General features: G+C 39.0%; 1 protein-coding gene across 1 annotated transcript in view; it reads left to right on the top strand.

The window, feature by feature from the left end:
* Positions 1-22,164, top strand: part of LOC141991673 (gamma-aminobutyric acid receptor subunit pi-like) — a 66,593-nt gene extending 44,429 nt beyond the window's left edge. Inside the window, exons 6-10 of the mRNA XM_074960010.1 lie at positions 1,085-1,167; positions 4,393-4,530; positions 16,095-16,247; positions 17,280-17,473; positions 21,853-22,164. Coding sequence (XP_074816111.1) covers positions 1,085-1,167; positions 4,393-4,530; positions 16,095-16,247; positions 17,280-17,473; positions 21,853-22,164 — 880 coding nt within the window. The remainder of the gene's footprint in view (positions 1-1,084; positions 1,168-4,392; positions 4,531-16,094; positions 16,248-17,279; positions 17,474-21,852) is intronic.
* Positions 22,165-22,999: the final 835 nt, after the last annotated feature.

The following is a 22,999-nucleotide window of genomic DNA, read 5'->3' as shown; positions in this document are numbered from 1 at the left end:
AATGCATGTCTGACAACACAGATGTGCATCAAGTCCCTTCTTGTTCTGGGCTATAATTGAACCCCTTTACACATTCCCAAATAGTATTTTCCAAGGTGTGCCATATCATGTTGGTGACTGCTGACTGGCCTCTATGGCACACAGCAGTGGCATCAGCTGGTCCAATAACATGCTTCTTCTTCCATGCCAACATAGGTTCACCCCATCACTGGACCCTGGTTGCCAAGCAGCCTGCTCCATGTAAAAGGGAGGCTTTGGGCACAGAGATACCCCTTTTAAAACCTGCATTCCCAGGGGATGAGTCAGCAACCACACTGACCCTTTTGCAGCCGTTTTCATCTCTTCCCCCACGACCATAAAGCACTGTTCCCTTCATTTGGCCAGTCAGCCAAATATCACTCCCCTCCACAGCATACAGGTGCAGGGCAGTCATTGGTACCCACCACTGGTAGATATTAATATCAATATAAATTCTTTGACATTGCAGGGGCCTTGGGCTTTGGTGCACCTTGGTCCCTCCTGTTCTCTGCCAGTGGTGCACAATAGCTTAGTCTCCTGTGGATTATAGTACTTTGGTCTAATTTCAGTTGATGGAATTAGTGCATGGGTGGCTCGGTGGTGTTGGTGACCTGTGTTATACAGGAGATCAGCCTATATGATCTGATGGTCACTTCTGGCCTCTAACTCTGATTCTATGAAAATAAAAGCCAATGCAATTAACTATTAACTAACTGATTTCTAAGGAGATCAGCTTGCTTAGATGTAGAGACTAAATTCAGCAATTAGACCTTGGGCAACTCCAATTATTGCACATTACAAATGATCACAGGATATGGCCCATTACTATTAGTTGTTGTTATTTTGCTATAGCTACTTACAAAGCCGAGGTTTACATAACAAGTGCGAGATATTTTATTGAACCTAAACTCAATTGTTCCTTGTTTACGTAAAGCATCAGTTACCTTCTCCTAGGAATATGTATTGCCCACAAACATTAGTTGAAGAAAGTAGGATAACCCATTTCTAATTATAGTACATACAATATTATGTATAGTTAATAACCATCTGCTTTTGGTTTTTAAAGGATAACTGCAACTGTTGCATGTAGTATGGATTTGACCAAATACCCTATGGACAAGCAGACATGTACCTTGCAACTGGAAAGCTGTAAGAGACTTTTTTATTGCTACTTTTATATAGTTAGGACAATATTTGTGATCTATTTTAAGAGCTGCTAGATAATGTATAACATTATGAAAGAGGGCTGGGATTTACAAAGAAGACTTGTGAGAACTGGGTGACCAACTGCTACTGAATTTCAATGGGATTTGGGTACCTCTCAAGTTTAGGATAATTTGAAAGTCCAGCCCCAGAACACTGAAACACTATGGGCTTGTCATCACTATTGGCTAAATCAGCGCCGCTGTGATCAATGCAGTGGCGTCGATTTAGCAGGTCTGGTGAAAATGTGATAAGTTGATGGGAGAGGAAATACTTATGGATTTTTTTTTTCAGTATTTTCCCATTTTTACCACTTCATTTCTGCAGAACAACAGCACATCCCATATTCATTTTGCAAATGATTCTATGGGTAATTTCCATCAAGCAGATGCTGTATAGTTTAATATTATGTTGCCATTTAAGGGCTTTATCCTGCAAGGCTCACTCACACAAGACTCACACTAAAGTCAGTGGAAGTGCTATGGAGGCCACAATCAGAATTACTAGTTAGCAGTGATATTTTTTCTTAAAATAAATGAATAAATAAATAAATAAATAAATAAAAAGAGAGGGAGAGAACATATTGTTAAGTCAAAAACAGAATGATGTAATTACATCATCGACATTGCCTAATGAGTTGTTCAGCAGTTTCTGTACTTCCCTCAGGACCTTAAAATATATTTGACAAGGGGAAAAATAGAGGAGTTCCCTGTCTAATTGAAAACTCAGATTTTTAGAATGATTCCATCTGTTATTTTAGACAACCCACAAGTATCCCCTAACTAAAGGGAAAACACGGTAATATAATCTAAACTGCTCCCATTGCATTCTTCTTTAGTTTCTTGAAAAATAGCCAAGAACATAGATTGGAGAATGAAAAGGATTATTAACAGCCTTTAGCAGTGGCAGTCACTTTTTTGTTAAGAGCACTTTAGCAATTTTTTTTTTTTTGGTTACAGTTCAATGGTGTTAGTTTTCCTATTGGATAAGCAACATTGACTTGCAGAAGAATAATATTTTACTTCTCCAGATACTGTTCACTTGTAAATATGGTTGCTTGGTATTATACACATATATAACATTTACAGTATAGAGCAAATATTTGAACTAAAATAAAACGTTAGGAATTTTTTTGGTTAAACTATTATAAATATAAATACTTATATAATCATTATCTTGTAGTGTTATTTGAGTACATTGCTACAGTGGCTTATGTAATGAAACACCCTACCTTCATTTGTAATGTTGCTATTATAAGAGCTGATTGAAAAATGGTAACAAAAATATCAGCAAGAACTGGGTTTTTTGGTAGAAATAAGTAATTTCAACCAGTTTTAATAATTCCACCATGAGAAATTTCACTTGTCTCCCAGAAAATCAAGTTTCGATTGACTATAAAATTATTAATTATTATTAATATTACTGCAGCACCTAGAAGCCTGAACCCCAGTTGAGACCTTGTTGTGCTACACACTATACGGGCACATAGTAAGAGACAGACCTTGCCCCAAAGAGTTTACAGTTTCAATCCTTATCGACACTGCAAGTATCCAATCACATTACTATGTTTCCACACAGGCCGCTATCTCACTTGCAAATAGTTATTCATCTTTTAGACCCACCTTTGAACAGTTATTCCCTTTTTGAATATGCTCTTCAACTGCTTTTCAGTGAAGGCCCTGCACTTATTCTTGAGAATCAGGGAAAAAACAGACTCTGAGGAGAAAGGAAATCTACGTATGAGATTCTGAAAACCTTTAGGTCTGGAAAAGTTCCTGCAAAGACCTACTCATGTGATTAACTTTATGCATTGTGAGTATCCCATTAACTTTTTTGGGACTACTCACAGCTCATAAAGTAAAGAACATGAGAAGTCTTTGCAGGATTGAGGCATTAGTATGGATGTAAAAGTTAGCTTCTCCCACTCAATGTTATTTAAGGAGACAAGAGGATACCCATTAAAGAAAAATAATGTGGTTTTGTTCCTATCAGTTTCAAAGTTTTTGTCAAGACAAACTTCCTCTAACATGTTGTGATATACAAAACTCATTCCCCTGCTCTAAGAATAATGTTAGAGTGGGGAAACAATGTAATATTTCTATGAAAAATTTAATTTTCCTGATACTCATGAAGGCCCCCCCAAAGTTCTTCATAAATGGTAATGGATAAGATTGGTATTTTGAATATGTTTTGATACCAAAATATGCTCTAAATCAGCGAATTGCTCAAATAGAACTATTTGCCTTTCCAAAAAATGGGGACTATTCAAGAAAATAAAAGCCTCCTTTCTGTAGTGTGCTTGCTCACACCTTTCTCAGGCTTCAAGAATTGTTTTTATCCACTGCCAATTCATAAAGTTAGATGAAACCTGGAATTATGAACATCTGCATTTTAGCAGGGATTCAAAACTATTTTGGACATCAGTGTGAATGCCACTTTGCAGTGAACTGGAATTGAGTTATTCCACAGGGCAGTAGAATGAGCAATAATGAGAATCAGTGTCTGTCAAATGCAAAAATGATTGATCTATGTAAGCAAAAATAGATATTCAAATGCTTGCTCTTAATACCTAGGTGTACATCAATATGTTCTCAACTGGACCATATATATTAATGTATAAACTGGACACCCTCTAATTTAATGTAAAATACCTTTCAAAGGTGTTTTATTGATGTATAAGCCATGTATTGATTAATGTATACACAGCACAATTGCCGCCTGTTATGTGATACTTCTCCCACCTTGGGTACCAATCATCTATGCCAGTTAAGAGAAGCCTTCCTTAGAGCATGCACAACCAGTATGCCTGTAAAGAAGTCTCAGTTTTATAGCATATGTAATTTATAAACTCTGCATTTCCAAGTTCCAGCAATTTTCCCTCTTCCTGTTGGACTTGATGGGCTTTGCCTTTAAAAGTCTTATACAACTCATCCTTTCATTTATCAGTTTATACCAGCTTTTATTTTTCTACACCACCTATAGTATTTCTTTTGAGATACTCAGACCATGCACTCAGATTCAGTTGTCAAATTTTGTCATAAAATTGCATTATTTATAATCCAATTTTACTTTTTTTACAAATGGCAAAGGATCATAGATAAACATGTTCTGCACAAACTATTTATTATATTTAACAAAAACGTTCACTGCTTGGTTTCTCTATAACTACAGGGGGCTATAATATCAATGATGTCCAGTTCTACTGGACCAGAGGAAATGATTCAGTTCGAGGCTTGGAGATACTCCAGTTGGCACAATATACAGTAGAAGATCATTTTACTTCAGTATCTGAAGCAGTCTATGAAACAGGTAGGAACTCCCTTTGAGAAGTTTCCTCTTGAAGTTCAGAATATGGGGATGAAAGTAGAACGGTGTGAAGGAACTAAACAATTTGCCTTTCTTTTAGTATTTGCAAAAATGAAAAATCTCATCCAATTTCATTCATGTAAGCTATATGGCTTGTATGATATTCTTTAGGGAATTTGTAGCCTCTTAGAAAATGCACTCGACTGTTCAAACGTTTACAGTTATTGGACTTCTGTGGTAACATCTTGGAAAGTCACATACAATTTGAAGAAGCTGATTTCAGGCAAAGTTCTGCTCATGCAGCTCTTAGCTGAAGCTTATGTTGTGTGCTATACAGAATACATGGGGAAGAGAGAGAAGGAGGAAAAGTGTTTAATGTAACAATGAGGTTGTAAAGTGAAACAGTCACATGACAGGGAATTCTAAAAGATATGCATCTAAATTTTCAAAAGTAACTAGTGATTTTGAGTGCTCAACTTAAGACACCTTAAATAACCTGGCCACTGAAAATCAGATATCTTTCAGGTTTCCTTAATTGGGCAAGCGAAAAATCACTAGTCACTTCTGAAAACATAAACCAATATTTATCCCACAGTGTTAAAGACTTGTACAACTTACAAGAAATGCAGACTTTGCCCCGAGGGCTTGTAAGTTAAACCACAGCTTTTTGGTTTTGGCAGTTTCAGTCAAACCTTGATAAGCAGAACCTTGAATAAGCAAAACTGTGAGTTACCCTACCTAAGATATCTAGGGTACTATAAATAATCATATTAGACGTTCCATAGGACTTCTGCAACTTTGATTCATCATAGAACAAAGTGGTGGAAAATATTTCTTTAGCTGTGAGATTTGACTTTCTGACTGTATAAGTTATGGTGGCTGTTCTGGAGATGCTAAAGGATCTTTCAAAGGGAAGAAGAGCTATCAGACATGCTTTATCCTCCTTGAGTTATTCACTGACTCTTCTTTGTTCCTGTTTTATGGTACATATTAAATACTATTTGTCTTATGCACAACCTACCATGCCAACCATAAGGATTTTCTTTATGTAAGGACTCCTAATGCACCCATTTACATTGTAATCCAGGTCTCTGGAGCATGCTTTCCTGACCCTCAGTTTCACACAGATTGCAACTTCTTTCCTCTACTGCATTGCTGGGATTTTATTCTTGAATAACACAGCATAGAAGGAAACACTATGATCTAACCTGAAATATTAACTCAGGTTAAAGCATCAAAATCCTCTAAATGGATATAAAAATACAGATGAAACACAGAATAGCAGGCTTCATGATCACAAAGAGTCTTGCTACTTATATAACTGGCATCTGTTTCCCTTCCTCCCTTCCACAGCCCCTAGATAAACTGCAGCAGGCTCAGTCAAAGGAGAATAACCCTTTAGTGCTGTTCGGCCCAGAAAAGAAGCAGGACCTGCTCACCATTCAAAAAAAAAAAAATCTGTTTAATTCTTACCACCTTCCCATATCACATGTAGGGAGGGTCCAAACTGTATCAGAAGAGCAGAATGGATTGCATTGTTTTTCCTCAAATGGAATAAGGGCAGTTTCCCACTTCAGTGAAATGCAGCTAGAGGCACAGTCACATGGACAGACGTGTTCTTCTCCCTTAGTGTCTCTTATGGACCCTCTCCCCCCGGTTTCAGTGCTAGCTGTAGAGCATTTAAAACAGACTTCGACTTTTCAAATGTGTTTCTTTACTTTAACAAATATATCTTAAATGTATTAGAATTTCCCATCCCTAATTGTACTTGGGATTTTTCTGTTTAAGAACACAGCATTATGAAGTGCTATGCAGTACATTTCTAACAGCAAAGCTTATGAAATAATACCATAACCCTCTTAATTCTCTTTTAAACCTTTATGAATATGGTAAAAAGAAAAGGAGGACTTGTGGCACCTTAGAGACTAACCAATTTATTTGAGCATGAGCTTTCGTGAGCTACAGCTCACTTCATCGGATGCATACTGTGGAAAGTGTAGAAGATCTTTTTATACACACAAAGCATGAAAAAATACCTCCCCCCCACCCCACTCTCCTGCTGGTAATAGCTTATCTAAAGTGATCACTCTCCTTACAATGTGTATGATAATCAAGTTGGGCCATTTCCAGCACAAATCCAGGTTTTCTTACTCCCCCCCCCCACAAACCCACTCTCCTGCTGGTAATAGCTTATCTAAAGTGACCACTCTCCTTACAATGTGTATGATAATCAAGGTGGGCCATTTCCAGCACAAATCCAGGGTTTAACAAGAACGTCTGAGGAGGGGGCGGGGGTTATGAATATGGTGTTATATACAGAGGGCTGTTCAGTTTCCCTACAATGTTTCATGGAAGCATTGCAATATATACTCTATCCTTTATTTAAAAAATTAGAGGCAAAAAATATTGTAGATGCATATACACAGTATTAATAAAAAGAGCACACAGAACCAAAATTAATACTTACGTAGCTATTTACAAACATATATTTGAAAGTATCTTACAAATATTAATTGTGCCTTAAAGGCTCCTATGAGACTAGGCAAAAAGCTGTGTATAATTCTTCTTACAAATCATAGAATATCACAGTTGGAAGGGACCTCAGGAGGTCATCTAGTCCAACCCCCTGCTCAAAGCAGGACCAAGCCCCAACTAAATCATCCAATGATAAGGTGAGACAGTCATTGGCAAAACCAAGATTAGAACCGTGCAGTTAAGGAGGAGATAAACCTATAAGTCTGTCACAAGAAAAGATTTCCCCAAGAGAAAGAAAAAGGATGGCAAAATATGAAGTGTCAGAAAACAATTTGTGTATCAAGCAACAAAAGCAAATTACATAAACAAGTCAAAGAGGACGTTAATAGCATTGGAGTTTCCTTTTTTGGTTTTGTTGGAGTGGAGAGAAGTTTAATTTTGGAAATAGGAATATTCTGAGCTACAGTCACTTGCTAGATTTTTGGTCAATACTTCTTAAAATCTGCAAACATGCACATGCTTACCTTGAAGGATGTGAATAGGCTCATTGAGTTCTGTGACCATCATCATGTGAGTAAAGTTAATCATGGGTGTAAATGTTTGCCAGATCAGGCCCGAAGGGTGGATTTTTATTTCTAGCCTTTTTGACATAATTTGGTTTTATTATTCTAATTTAGATAGTACATTCTTTTAATTGACTAGAGACATCTCTTACATTCACAGAACAACAAACAAGGGCATAGAAGAGAATGCTAGTTTGATACCTACTGTACCCATATACCAGGTGTTCCTCCTCATCTAGAAAACACAAGGAATGAAATTCTGTTATGCAGAGAAAAGTAGACTAAACCAGATGTAAAATTGTTTAAAACTATAGTAGAGATAGTAGAAACTGGTGAAGAAATCCAATTCTGCTTTAAAATGTTAAGATTGGTACATCTGAAATTTCACACAAGTACCATGTTCAGCTATCATTAGCTGGCTTGGGTGGGGAGAGGGGATGTTGAGGGTTAGGACGCACAAGCACGTGTTTAATAAAATATCCACACAGATCTACATCAGTTACGGACTTCAGCTGGTTGCACCTACAGAATCAGCCCAGGACTCTGTACTTGGTCCTTCAATCCTAACATCCAGTGCCCCACATATGAACAGGGTAGAAGGCAAAGCTGAGGTATTAGTGGCCACAGGGGAAGCAACAGTTATTATGTCTCTCCACTGAGTGAGCTAGATGTGTGCTCTCTCCCATTGCTCTGTGGCTATCTCTCTTTGACTTGCCACTGAAAGAGTGGATGCTCTTGTTGCTCTATTGGATATAGAGGCCCACCCCACTGCTGTGAAGAGGATGATGTCTTTCAGCTGGCAGTATAGGTGTCTGGGGTTGCCCAGGAGAAGGAAGTCAATGTGGGAAGAGCCAGGCTCTTTTTAACCTGGACCTTAGTGTTTCCATACCATACTGCTTCTTATGATCCAGTAGACTGGCTACTAGAGAAAGAACTTTGTAAAAGGTCCATGCAGATCTCAACAACAGCACAGTTAAACTAAATGTGAAAGCATGTTACAACCATACCTCAGCATAGCCAAACTACATGTGTAATGATGTGGGGGGAAAAGTCAACGGCCTCTACTTTCCATTGTCCATTACCTTAGGGTGGCTTCAACATTGAGTGCTTGGCCTGAGACACGTAGGGCCTAACTTTACAGATGGGCTGACAACCTACAATTCCAATGGGCTTCAATAGGAAATATAGATGCTGAACACCTCTGAAGAGCAGGCCCTGCATGTCTCAGGCTGGGCAGACATCCAAAGTGAGTGGATGTGTTTGAAAATGTAGGCCATAGTGTATTCAGTATTCCTCTTAAAACAGAATTCCAAAGTAACAATATCTAGATAAACAGGAGCTGTATTTCTGTACAATTATGTTCTTTGGTTTGGAATGAAAATCATCATTGATTCTACTGGGGGCAGAGAGGTAGTGCAAAACTTTTGGAACCATGGTCAGAGTGGCAGTGAATGGCATAGGTGGAGGGAAGTCTCTTGACTTATTACATGCCCTGCAGGGGGAAAGTACAGCAAACACACATACACTGTTAAATGAGAGGTTTGAGAGCAGATCCATGCATTATGCACATCGAAAGGACCAGAAACTCTGCATAGGAAGTACAGAGCAGTAGTTATTGCTATTCTGGACAATAGCTGGAACAACAGCCATAGAGGAGCTGCACTGCAGTCCCACAACCCAGTTGCCAGGAAGAGGAATGGAGAACCTACTCCTTCCCCAGTTTCATTTATTCAAGAAGGGTGATCTTCATCCTAAACAGTAATAGCCCATTTTGGTCACATACTGCAATTTTCTGTAATCAGCTATGTTTGAGGCACCCTTTCAAATTTTATTTAACTCTTCTCATTGTGCCCTTATTTATGCAAAAAGCAACACCTTGTAAGGCACAAGAGGAGAAGCAAGGGATGCATGGCTAAAGCTGTATTAATGCCTTTGTACAGGATGTACACCATACATCTCAACTGCCACCCAAGGGGTTAGTATAGATATTTAATGGGAGAGAGGAGATTGTGTTCTTTGTGCCTGAATGCACACTTCTTTGTGGAATTGCATGGGATAACAAAAGTGCATCTTATATAAAGAGCTCTGTGTAGCACTTTATCTAGAGTAAATTTCACCAGAAAGAATACAGGAAATAGCCCTGGGCCAGATTCTCCCCTCCACTTACACTGAGCAGAAATGAGAAAGGGAACACAGAAAGCTAAAAGCAGCATCCCTGTAGCATGGTTCCCCCTACAAGCCCCTCCCACTGCCACTGATTGTTGGGGGCAGAGATGTGGGAGAAGTTGTTCTATGTGGCATGTTCTCATCAGCCAGAAGTACGCACAGTAAGGATTTCAGTCAGTTATAGACCAGAACTTTATTATACAATTGGATATACAGGATGATTATCAACTGCCAAAGATAAATGTTATAGCTTGAGAAGGAAATCTGTTTATTTAATCTTGGGTATATTTCTCATGTGGTACAGTGACATTCCATATTGATAAAACCATGGTTATGATAGTGATGTCTGTTTGAAGAATCAGAATCAATGTTGGAGACTAGCGTATGGCTTTGGACTCCAAAAGCCAAATTCAGAGACAAGTTATAAAATGGGGTAAGCCAGATCTCCTTACACTCAGACTTCCTTAGACTTTACACCTGCTTTACCATTGCATAGGGGAGTCTATACTGATATAGCTGGTATGCCACTGAGCCAGAAAAGGCATATGCTATGTTGAGTGAGAACCATTTTTACTTACACCTTCTGCTCCTCACTGTGTATGTTACACCTGTTTATTTCCATGTAACAATATTATGAATGTAAGTATATGCAAGGGTATCTAACTAAGTGTAAGGAAGTCTAAGGCTATGTTTTCACTACAGAGTTAGCTTGAGTGAGTCATACTTGAATTAGTCCTCTTGAGTTAGCCTGGCTTGAGTGAGAGTCACTGCAAAATAACACTTGATCTGCACAGAGTGATTGCTATCAGCTGACAAATTGTGCTACCTCAAGCTTTACCTTCTGCCCCCTCTCAGGCCGGACAATTCAAGTTTATAGTACCACAACTCTCAAGTTACAGGTTTGTGGGTATGGACAGAACTCAGGTTAGGGACAACATGCAAATAGCTCAAGTTATCTCTGCTATGAAGACAACACCTCCACTATATCTCATATCTCATCCTTCTTTCAGTTATACACAGGAGAGCAGTTTTATTAGATTGCCTAATACTTTCCATTATTGAAGATTCTTCTGACCTTTTTTGAAAAGCTGTGTCACCTCCATTGTTTCCTTGTATGCAGCAGGTCTTTGAAATTTGGCAGGGAGAAAACCCTCAGACTAGAAGCGTGCCTTTTCTTTGTGCCTTGCAATTCCATGCAGATTAACTGAGGGTAGGTCTACCCAGTGAGTGGCAGTGAGTCTCACAGCCAGGGTGACAGACTCAGGCTTGTTCTGCAGCACTAAAAATAGCTGTGTAGACATGCAGCTCAGGCTGGAGCTTGGGTTCTGAAGCCCAGGGATGGGGTGGGTCTTCCGAGCCTGATCTCCAGCCTGAGCCACAATTGTCTACCCAGCTATTTTTAGGGTCGCAGCAGAAGCCTAAGTCTGTTGACCTGGGTACTGAGGCTTGCTGTGTGGACTATTCTGAGTTATAAACTGTTAAAAAACTCTAGGGTCACAAAATAGAGCATGAGCTCCCGGTGTCCTGGAGGAGAGACCATTCAGTCTCAGCATGTAGTGCCAGTGGCCCATCCCCTACACTTGAGGACAGCAGCATTCCCCTGCTGTCAGCTAATACCATTAGTTCGGTCACTCAAGCTGTGCTGCAGTGTTGAAGTTTCAGGGGTCAAACTCTTCTGATGAATGGGTGGGGGGATTGTTACAGATGTACATAACAGAATTTGTGTTTAGCTTTTTCCTTTTAAAAAACCTAGGAAATTGCATGGAAAACATTGCTTAGAAGAATGTTATATAGGTTGCAAAATCAAGTTAGAAAATGCCAGATTTACAGTTGCTTGCACAACTGTAATACTTTATGTTACAGTCTGTCATTACATGATTGCACAGTGTTTTTCCCTAGCACCTTTGCCTCATTAAATGCACAACATGGATGAAGAGAGGGGAAGAATTAGCAAAGGAAACCGTAAATTTGACATTTTTAAACTTTTGAATGCTTGACTTTGGCCTGATCTACACTTGAAAATTTTACTGGAATAACTCTTTTGGTTAAGGAAGTGATTTTTTAAAGATATATAGTTATATTGGCAAAACCTCTAGTATAATCGCAGTTATATCGGTATAAAGGAGATTTATGTCAGTATCGTTTTCTTTTCCCTGTAAGAATAGCTACTACTGGGGGGGTGGAGGAGGAGAAGTGATAGCTCGGTGGTTTGAGCATTGGCCTGCTAAACCCAGGGCTGTGAGTTCAACAGCCCTTGAGGGGGCTATTTAGGGATCTGGTCCCGCTTTCAGCAGGGGGTTGGACTAGATGACCTCCTGAGGTCCCTTCCAACCCTGATAGTCTATGATTCTGTATAAATCTCCTATTGTACTATATAACTGACCCCATTTAAGGATGTTGAACTCTCAACTGTACTGGCATAATTAAAGCAGTACAACTTTCTAATGTAGCCAAGCCCTTTGTAACCTTAATAACTTCTTTAGACCAGTTTTTTGTATGTTTTAAAAATACTGTAAACATTTAAATGTAAGCAGCCATATTCTAGTCTGGTAGCAATAAGACAGACCAGCGTGTGCATTTGTAGGCTGTGGTTGCACTTCACGTTGTTAAAAAGTACTCTGAACCTCATACTTCACAATGCACCCGAGGGATGCACAAATAGCCTATTAATGCAGATATTGCTGTTGTGGCTTACAGCTAAAGTGCATCCATATTTATAAAGCACACTCATGACTCATGGCACACAATATTAGAAACAAACACGTAACTTCACTTAGTCAAACAAAATAGCTCAAGCCAACTGACCACTGTGAATACCTGAATTTCACCCTTTCATTGATATTCTGGTAGAAGTAGTAATTACAGAGGTTGGAAAAATTGGAATTTTTAAAAGTTAAAGATTGTCGTCATTTTGTAACGTTCAAAATAAAGTCTGTACTGAACATTAATTGTAGATCAAGTTATGTTAATAAAAAATCAGATTGTTTCTTTATTTTCATGAATTATAGCCTAGAGGGAACATAAGGTAAAGGCAAATTCACATCCTGAACTTTAATTGCACAGATGTACAAAAGCTCACTTAGGACTCTGGGACTATGAAGGACGAAATTCAGACTTAGCATAAGGGTGTGTAATTCTGCTACTTATGCCAAGTCTGCATTTGGCTCCAAGGTTCAGATCCTTGTGCAAATCATAGAAACATAGGATTCGAAGGGACCGCAAGAGATCTTCTAGTGCAGTTCCCTGCACTCAGTGCAGGACTAAGTATTATCTAGACCATCCCTGATAGGTGTTTGTCTAACCTGCTCTTAAAAATCTCCGATGATGGAGATTCCACAGCCTCCCTAGGCAATTTATTCAAGTGCTTAACCACCCTAACAGTTAGGAAGTTTTTCTTAATGCCCTTGCTGCAATTTTAGGCCATTACTTCTTGTCCTATCCTCAGAGGTTAAAGGGAACAATTTTTCTCCCTCCTTGTAACAACCTTTTATATACTTCAAAACTGTTATCATGTGTCCCTCCCCCTCGCACCAGTCTTCTCTTCTCCAGATTAGACAAATCCAATTTTTTCAATGTTCTTTCATGGGTCATAATTAGGCCTCCAGTTGAGACTTAATCAGCGCAGAGTAGAGCGAAAGAATTATTTCCTGTGTCTTGCTTACAACACTTCTGCTAATACATCCCAGAATGATGTTGCTTTTTTTGCAACAGTGTTACACTGTTGACTCATATTTAGCTTGTTATCCACTGTGACCCCCCAGATCCCTTTCCACAGTACTCCTTCCTAGGCAGTCATTTCCCGTTTTGTATGTGTGCAACTGATTGTTCCTTCCTAAGTGGAATAGTTTGCATTTCATCATATTTACTTCAGACCATTTCTCCAGTTTGTCCTGTTCATTCTGAATTTTAATCCTATCCTCCAAAGCACTTGCAACTCCTCCCATCTTGGGGGGTTTATAAGTGTACTTTGTATGCCATTGTCTAAATCATTGATGAAGATATTGACCAGAACTGGACCCTGAACTAATCCCTGTGGGACCCCACTTGATATATGCCCTTCCAGCTTGACCATGAACCACTGATAACTACTCCCTGGGAATGGTTTTCCAACCAGTAATGCACCCACCTTATAGTCGTTCCATCTCGGTTGTATTTCCCTAGTTTGTTTATGAGAAGGTCATGTGAGACAGTATCAAAAGCCTTACTCAAGTCAAGATATATCACATCTTCTGCTCCCTGTCCCCATCCACAAGACTTGTTACTCTGTCAAAAAAAGTTATTAGGTTGGTTTGACATGATTTGTTCTTGACAAATACATGCTGTTATTTATCACCTTATTATCTTCTAGTTGTCTGGAAATGGATTGCTTAATTATTTGTTCCATTATCTTTTTGGGTACTGAAGTTCAGCTGACTGGTCTGTAATTCCCTGGGTTGTCCTTATTCCCCTTTTTATAGATGGGCACTATGTTTACCCTTTTGCAGTCCCCTGAAATCTTACCCGACTTCCATGACTTTTCAAAGATAATCGCTAATGGCTCAGATAGCTTCCCAGTCAGCTCCTTGAGTATTCTAGGATGTATTTCATCAGGCCCTGGTGACTTGAAAACATCTAACCTGTTTAAGTTATTTTTAACATGATCTTTCCCTATTTTAGCCTCTGATCCTACCTCATTTTCACTGCCATTCATTAAGTTAGATGTCCAATTGCTACTAAACTTTTTGTTGAAAACTGAAACAAAAAACTCATTTAGCACTTCTGCCATTTCCACATTTTCTGTTATTGTCCCCCCCCACGCACCGTGCTTATTGAGTTACGGGCCTACCCTGTCCTTGGTCGTCTTCTTATTTCTAATGCATTTGTAGACTATAAATATTACCCTTTATGTCTCTAGCTAGTTTAATCTCCTTTTTTGCCTTGGCCTTTCTAATTTTGTCACTACATATTTGTGTTATTTATTTATATTCTTAGTTTGCAATTGGACTTCATTTCCATTTTTTGTAGAACTCTTTTTTGAATTCAGATAATTGAAGGTCTCCTGGTTACACCAGGGTGATCTCTTGCCATACTTCATATCTTTCCTACACAGTGGGATAGTTTGCTCTGGTGCCCTTAATAATGTCTCTTTGAAAAACTACCCACTCTCATGAACTGATTTTTCCCTTAGACTTGCTTCCCATGGCATCTTACCTACCAACTCCCTGAGTTTGCTAAAGTCTGCCTTCTTGAAATCCATTGTCTTTTTGTGCTATTTTCCCTCTTACTATTCCATAGAATCAATACTCCTAACACTCCTTAGAATCACTTTCACCCAAGATGCATTTCACTTTCAAATTCTCAATCAGTTCTTCCCTATTTGTCAAAATCACATCTAGAAGAGCCTTTCCCCTAGTGGCTTTCTCCATCTTCTGAAATAAAAAAAAGTCTCCAATACATTCCAAGAACCTGTTGGATAATCAGCATAACTTCACTGAATTCATCAGATCTACAATCACTTAGAGTGGTTGAAGATCTGAACCTGAATGTCTTACTATTTAAGGCAGTAAACATAAGAGGAACAGTTGTACCACAAACAATACAAACATTGTAATGCAATATATATATATATATTTAAAAAGAGTGGACCATGAAAATACAAAGAAACTATAGTTATGGTTTTTGAAAAGAAATACAAACTGTAGCCCAACAAGATTTGTGAAAGTACCTGTAACCCACATATAGGGGAATAATAAATAAAAGAGCCATGAACAAATGAACCCAAATGGATGCAGCCACTACAGCTAATTCTGTGTTATAAAAATATAATTATCATGTCAGTTTAAATAATATTTGCTGGTGCCAATTGCTAATATGCTGCAAATAGCTACATTTAAATATGTTTCCAAAAGTCAAATTCTTAAGGTTGCCTTGTGATAAAGTAGATTGATTTAGTTAATTGATTTCCCCATAGATTAGGAGTTTTGTTCCCTCCTCCTACTCCACTTACCCCCAATTTAATACCCAGCACAAAACCTAATTGCTCAGGTTAATGTATAGAATGGATGACTCTCACATATACTGAATATAGGTTTACTTTAAAAAAGGCTCTCCTCTCTACACTGGAATTTTAGCAAAACAAAATTGACAAGAATTACAATATTGGTTTACCAATTTGGACCTAATTAGAGCTTTTACTGCCAAAGTATCAGAAATGGAAAGTTAACAGATTTGTTGGGAAGTGTGTAAGACAAATGTAGAAAAAACATTTTTAATGTTAAAAATTGACATTTGCAAGAAATTGTGGTAAGTGGCACCATCTAACATTACCTTATACCAAGTAATTGTTTGTTTGTTTCAAAAGATTGTTTGCTGCTCTTTTCACAGGATGCTATCCAAAGTTAGTATTCCATTTTGAGCTCAAGAGAAACATCTTGTATTTCATACTAGAGACATATGTACCATCCATCTTGCTAGTTGTACTCTCCTGGGTATCATTCTGGATAAGCCAATCATCAGTTCCAGCCAGAATCTGCATAGGTGAGTAAGTAAAAAGACAAAATGGAGGTTGAAACATTAAAAGGTGTTCTTTGTTGCATGGTACATAGCATTCATTTCCAGAAAGTGCAAAGACTTCTGTATTTTAGGCAATTACTTCTTTGGTTTGCCATACATACAATACATCATGTAGATTCCCCTCAGATTTTTATTTCTGTGCATTATTTAACAAGGAAAATGTCCTGGGAAGCCATAGGGAGTCTAGATGGCAGACAAGCACAAAGAACATTCAGTCATTCCTGAATGTACTTCAAAACATTCAAGTACAACGTGTTGCACACAAGAAAGAATTATGAGGTGTTTGTGAGGATGACCAATACATAGTACTTAACGCACGAATAACGGAAGAGAAAGTACTGTACGAGAGTAAAATAACACATTTTAAATGAGAGAGAGAGAGAGAGATGTGGAGTTGGGAAGAAAAAGAATCAGCTGCCACAAGACTGAAATGTTCAGAGCAGAGGAGAAACAATTATAAGATGTATAGCCTCATGCGTCTGGATTTGTAAGAAGGAAAGGTGTCCATACAGAGTGAACACAATTGAATGGAGTGGTGTTAGCACTATGTGTGTAACTTCATAGAAATGGTCACTGTACCTACTTTCATGTGAATGCTACACAGCAGAGATACAAGATAATTACACTGTGGCTATAAAAAATCATTGTGAACCATCTTAGTAGTCAGGGAATATCCAGACCATTTGCATAATACCGTAATAATCACAAGTGTACACAGCATGAGTCATTTCAGTTCCTCTCATTTTAGATTACAGACTCTCTGGATTATTAACCTTGTTTTTCTATTTCTTTTAAACACGGGAATTCAAAATCTTAAATATATTTAAAAGTCTTATTTCCAGAACATCCAGCAGTAAATGGGGAAATGCGGTTGCACACACTGAACAGTTCACAGTGATCATAAAGCTCAGAAAACACTAGTTTGCAGCTATTCCAAATGCTGCATAGAATGCCATAACTAACACCACTTTTTACCTTATTCCTTGTGTTCTGCAGGTGTCACAACAGTGCTTACCATGACAACTCTCATGATGGGAGCCAGGACTTCACTTCCTAATGCTAATTGCTTCATAAAGGCAATTGATGTATACCTTGGTATTTGTTTTAGTTTCATCTTTGGGGCTTTGTTGGAGTATGCTGTGGCTCATTTCTGCACTCTTCATCGTTCCAATTTGAGGGTACTCACAAAGGTATTTAAATTTTTAAATATTTGAGTAGAACAAATACCTCGGGAACTCCTTGTCAGGAGAGTACATTACCTGCATTAGCACTAATGGGAATTGTACATACATTTAATGGAAACATTTCTTACAATAAGGACACTAAAAGGCATTATGGGTCTGACAAAAACTAGGATTTCTAATACCCCTTGAACTTTGGGGTATTAGAAAGCCAGCTCTGAATTTTGCAGCTTAGGCCCTCTTTACTAGGGGACACTTTATGTATCTCAGTTATATCCACACAACCCAATGACAGTAACAAAGAATAGTTCATGAATCACTGAAGTCTTTGGCACTATTATTGTGGCATTTATATTGCAGCTGTATGTGGGAGAAGGCATGGAATTGTGTACCCCCGGAGGAGGAAAGGCAAAGTTTGGGGCTGTTCTATGCACAGAAGGGGGTAAGCAATCTGCCATATCCATTAAGATGGAGAAAATTACTTCCCTGAATGAATACTCCTTGCTCTGCAGAGTGGCATGGAGTGGGTGGGGCAGGGCCATAGCTCTGACTCCGCCTTACCCTGTTTTAAATGCAGAAACTGCTACTACAGGAGACCCTTACATAACTACACAAGAGTTGGGCAATCCTCTGAGCTGTCTCTACAAAGGCCACTCATAATCTGACTCTTGCCATGACCATAAAACTCTCAGTACTGTTTAGATGCAACCAAGAGCAGCATATTTGGGTCACAATCACTTACTAGCATTTCCTCTTATAGTTTAGGAAATTATTTTTGTAACTTCTTGTCTTCCACCTTGCTTGCCCAGGTATTAAGCATGATATCTACTCCATCCCTTGAACCTGTCCGGGGCACATGCTACATGATATCCTGACCTTTCTATGGTCTCTAGTTTGAAGTGTCTGTTTCCCATATAACCCCATTCTTAGCAGCAGTTGCAATCACTACATTCACAATTCAATGCCCCACACTGTTGGTTACATCCGTGGAAGTGCTCCTGGTGAGGATATGCACCACCAAGCGAAAAAGCTAGTATGGACATGAAAAATCACAGTAATTACTGTGGTGGCAGTATGTCAACCTAACTTAGGTTGACTTAATTTTGTAATATAGATAAGGCCTGAGCAAGGCTAAGACATGTAGTCTGAGGGTATTCTCTGGGAATGGTTGCAAATGCAGCAGCTAAGGATTTGTTTGGCAAGCTGGGTGTGGGTGAGAGAGAGGCATAAAGCCAAGAGAAAGCCATCTGAAAGTGAGAGAAGGAGTCGTGAGCATGGAGCAGAGATAGAGCTCCTTGGACACAGAAATGACTGAAGGACCAGACTTAGAAATTGTGAGCAAGGAAATTTCAGGGAAATAGGGCTTTGTGCACAAATCTGATTTTGAGTAGAGAAATTGTGCATACAAAATTGCAGAATCAAAATTCAGAAGACAAAGTAGAAACCATTTTGTAATGGTAGCCTTAAACAATGAGTAAGAATGATCTGTGTTGTACTCTGTTTTAGTATTTAAATGAGTTTGTTCAAGATCCAGCATTGGTTAAATTGGCACATTTTAGTTCTTTTGATGTGCTGGGGATTTACGGTTTATAATATGAACTGTGAAATAGCTAGCCATATACAGACACCTGCAGTAGCAAGCTCCACGTGAGCCATGATCAGCACAGACAACATCAAAGTCAATGACAAAAACTGATGAGTCACCTGCTGCATGGGAATTCAAGCACGATGTCCCATTCATTTCAATTCAATTAGCTCACTGCATAAGAGTCTGAATAAATCAACAGGTTACCTTTCAAAGGCCTTACACCTTACTTTCTTCTGTACGAAGAACAGAACCCACCTTTATGACTGAAGAAACCCTTTGACTCTTTCCCCTGCATAAAAGAAAGGAATCCTCATCTAGCCGTATTTTTTTAAATTCACCTTTGGCTAGAGAACAAGCCTGGAAATTTTCATCCTGAAAGGGGAAAGTGCCACAAATTGAAAATGGGGTCGTAGTGGAAACACTCATTCTTATACCTACTGGTCACACCTGCTGCAGCTACAATGCACAGCATCATGTTGCCTTTACAAGCATTTTAAATTGGCTTGGCAAAGAAATCTCCAGGTGCACCAGATACTAGGACACTCTTGGATGAAACACTTAATCTTGAAAAATCTATAATTTTCAGCAGAAGTGACACCTTTCCTCCTGTCAGCTGTTGGATGTCAAACACTTCAGTTAATATAGACAGCAAAAGCAGATAACATATACAGTACTTTTCAGCTCTCATACAGTACCTTTTCATGGATGCTGCTGATTTTTGTATTCAAACAAATCCCTTTATCGTGCCATCTGCTATTCTCTCATTAAGAGCTGAGAGTGAGAGAAGAGTAAATGGCATCACCTTTAAAAAATACAGCTGCAATTGAATTCTCTCTTGAAATGCAAGGTTTTCATAATGTAAAGCAGCATAATTATTCTTCTCACACAGTTCCCCAAAGCCCCTCTTTTTCTGAAGTCCCCCAACATCCCTGATTTGTAAGGCAGATAGCTCTTTGTAGTTCTGTTGTAGAGTCTCTTTCTTCTTTTCACAGGTGCAATATGATAATCAAACTTGTGCTGTAAATGCATCTTTTTATGTTCTGTGAAAAAAGAGTGGCTTGTAACGCAGCAACAGGAGTGAGACGTGCACCGCGCCATAGACAGCATTTTCCACTCAAGTTTTAAGGGTTTCCTAGGGAAAATAAATAAGTTAAGAATAGCCTAATAAAGTAAAAGCCACCTGTGAATCATTTCCGTGCAGCTGTGTGAAAAGAAAAATGGCACATAGGCAGTGTCCTTTCCTGCTGTGCAATAAAACTGTAATTCTGTACAAGTTTTATTTGACTTTACTTGGGTGAGAAATCAAATTTTAAACTGAACAATGCACTAACTCCCACCATTTTTAAAACACAGATGTTGTTCTGCTCCTTTTCTCTTTCTAATAAATGAGAACCTGGGAACAGTCAGATTTCTTCTAGCAGGTTTCTTGATTTTATTAACTTTTGAAGTGCCAGTTACAATCATTATGTCTCAGGATTGATGCTTTGTTTAAAGTGTCAGAGACACTGCTGGGAAGGATTTTCTCTGGCATCATGAGAACAATGTTGTGCTGAGTACAGTTTTTAAAGTCAACTAGCTCAGAAATTGAAATGTGTAGTAGAGATAGGTTCAAAGTAAAACTCAATTGCTAGCCTTTCCTCAGGCAGTGCTTAAAATCCAGACTGGAATTTTATGGCTTAATCTTATCTGTAGTTTATAAACATATTTTTAATCTCAGTTTTTGATTTCAAATTACTGACATTGCTGCAAGAAGCTATACTGCAGACAAAAGGAATATTTCCCATCAGGTGCATTTTCTGGGTAGACCCACCGTGTTGTGCATGGTTTATCTCTGTCAGATGGAAGAGACTAGATTTTTCAAGCAAATTGAAAAACAAAAATGATGGTGATGATAATTTTTCCAATTCCTTCTATTCTGTTTCACTGACTCACTGCATTTTACTTCTAAATCTGAGGTAGAATTCTGACCCCACTGAAGTCAACAGCAGAACTTCCATATTTCAAAGGGTCAGGACTTCAGCCATGAACTTTCTGGCTCAATGCTCTTTCCAATTAAAGCAAAGGAAAAACCCTTGAAATATTTGTGTAGGGCTCAACAAAGCTCTGTTTCGGCAAAGCTCTTAAGCATGTGCTTAACTTTAACCTCCTGAACTTTAAGCATGTGTTTCAAGTGCTTTGCTGGACCAGGAACTGAAATAAGGGATTATGAAATATTGAAGTATTAATTCAGTGGTGGGGTTCGTTCCTCTTCCTCATCCTTGTCAGGATAGATCAACCTTCATCATGAGCCTAAGAGGCTGAAGAATAGTCTGCCTACTGTGCAAAGAGTAAGATACCCTCAAATTCTGAGGTGCTTGAACTAGCTAGCTAGACCTAGGGATAGCTGCAGCTCCACTGATCTTCTGCTAAAATAATGATATACTCCTAAACAATTCCTAGCTGCACAATTAACTTGATCTTTCCAACAAAAAGATTGTTTATCCCCTTTGATACATTCAACAGATTTCATGCTCACTTCAATGTTTGATGGAACATTTCTGTACAAATCTAGTTTTCCTTTACAGTCAGATTTGAACTTTTGCCAAAAGCTGCCATGTAAGTCATTGTGTTGTCCTGTATTTGGCGACTTTGAAAACTGACAGTAGTTACTCCCATGTATGTTTATACCCACTAAAATCAGGTGTGCACTACAAAAAGGGAGTCATAGGGAAACCTAATCATTCAGTTTAGTGCAAATGTAAATATATGCAATGAAACATATGCTTAAGTGCCTCTCTCCTGCTGTTTTGTTTCCTGTCAGGATGAGGATGAAGAGGTTGAAGAAGAGATTAATGAAGTACTGGCAACAATTGCAAACAGTTGTAATGTCTCTGACAAGATTAACAAAGTTGATTCAAAGAAAAACATCAATACCAGCAGTGACAGAAAAGAGGCGAAAAGTAAACACAGTGGGTGTAGTTCACCAATGACAGTGATGAAAAGACTCTTCTGTATCTCTGACTGCTTCTATGTTAAAAACCCATACCACATAGACAACTATGCCAGACTCTCTTTCCCATTATCATTTATCATAATAAATGTATTTTATTGGGTGTATTATTTGTATTTCTAAGTATTTTAAACTATAAAACTGTCATGTAAACTTAGGTAAGACGTAATGAGTAAAGTTGGGAAAGTTGCACTGGTTTTCTCAGAATAACATTTTTATTCTACCGTGCATTATGGTTAGGGCCCTACCAAATTCATGGCCGTGAAAAATGCATCACAGACCATGAAATCTGATCTTCTCCATGAAATCTGGCTATCGTAGGAGAGGAGCAGAGGTGGAGGCACCCCAGCTTGGGGGCTCCTACCATGCGCCGGGCTCCAGCTGCTAGTCCTGGCCTAGGCTGGGGCGGGACTTGACTTCTTCTTCCCCTGCAGGGGCTGCTCCTGGAGGCAGGTCAGACCCATCGCTGGGATGCTCCACGGCTGCTGGCTGTGAGCCTAGCTCTGAAGGCAGCGCAAAAGGGAGGGTGGCTCTCTGTCCCCGACCCGGGCGGAGAGGCTGGGGCCCCAGCTGTCAGCCCCAACCCTGGGCAGAGAAGCTGCTAGGAAAACCCGGACGTATGGTAACCCACCCTCCATATCCTGCAACCCTCACTTCTGTGCTGCTGTGGGTGGCGGCATTGGCTTTAGAGCTGGGCACCTGGCCAGCAGCTGCAGCTCTCTGGCTACCCAGCTCTGGTGTGGGTAAGCAGTACGGGTGGCAATCCCACGACCACCCTACAATAGCCTTGGGACTTCCCCATGACAGCCTTTTGGGTCAGGACCCCCCCCCCCAAGGTTACAACACTGTGAAATTTCAGATATAACCATCTGAAACCCTGAAATTAACTATTTTTAAAATCCAATGACTGTGAAATTGACCAAAATGCATGACCAAAATGAAATTGACCATGCATTTG

This window comes from Natator depressus, chromosome 7 (genome assembly GCF_965152275.1).
Source record: "Natator depressus isolate rNatDep1 chromosome 7, rNatDep2.hap1, whole genome shotgun sequence".
Taxonomy (NCBI): Eukaryota; Metazoa; Chordata; order Testudines; family Cheloniidae; genus Natator; species Natator depressus.
Note: the sequence above shows the minus strand (reverse complement) of the source record. Positions and strands in the feature narration are given on the sequence as shown.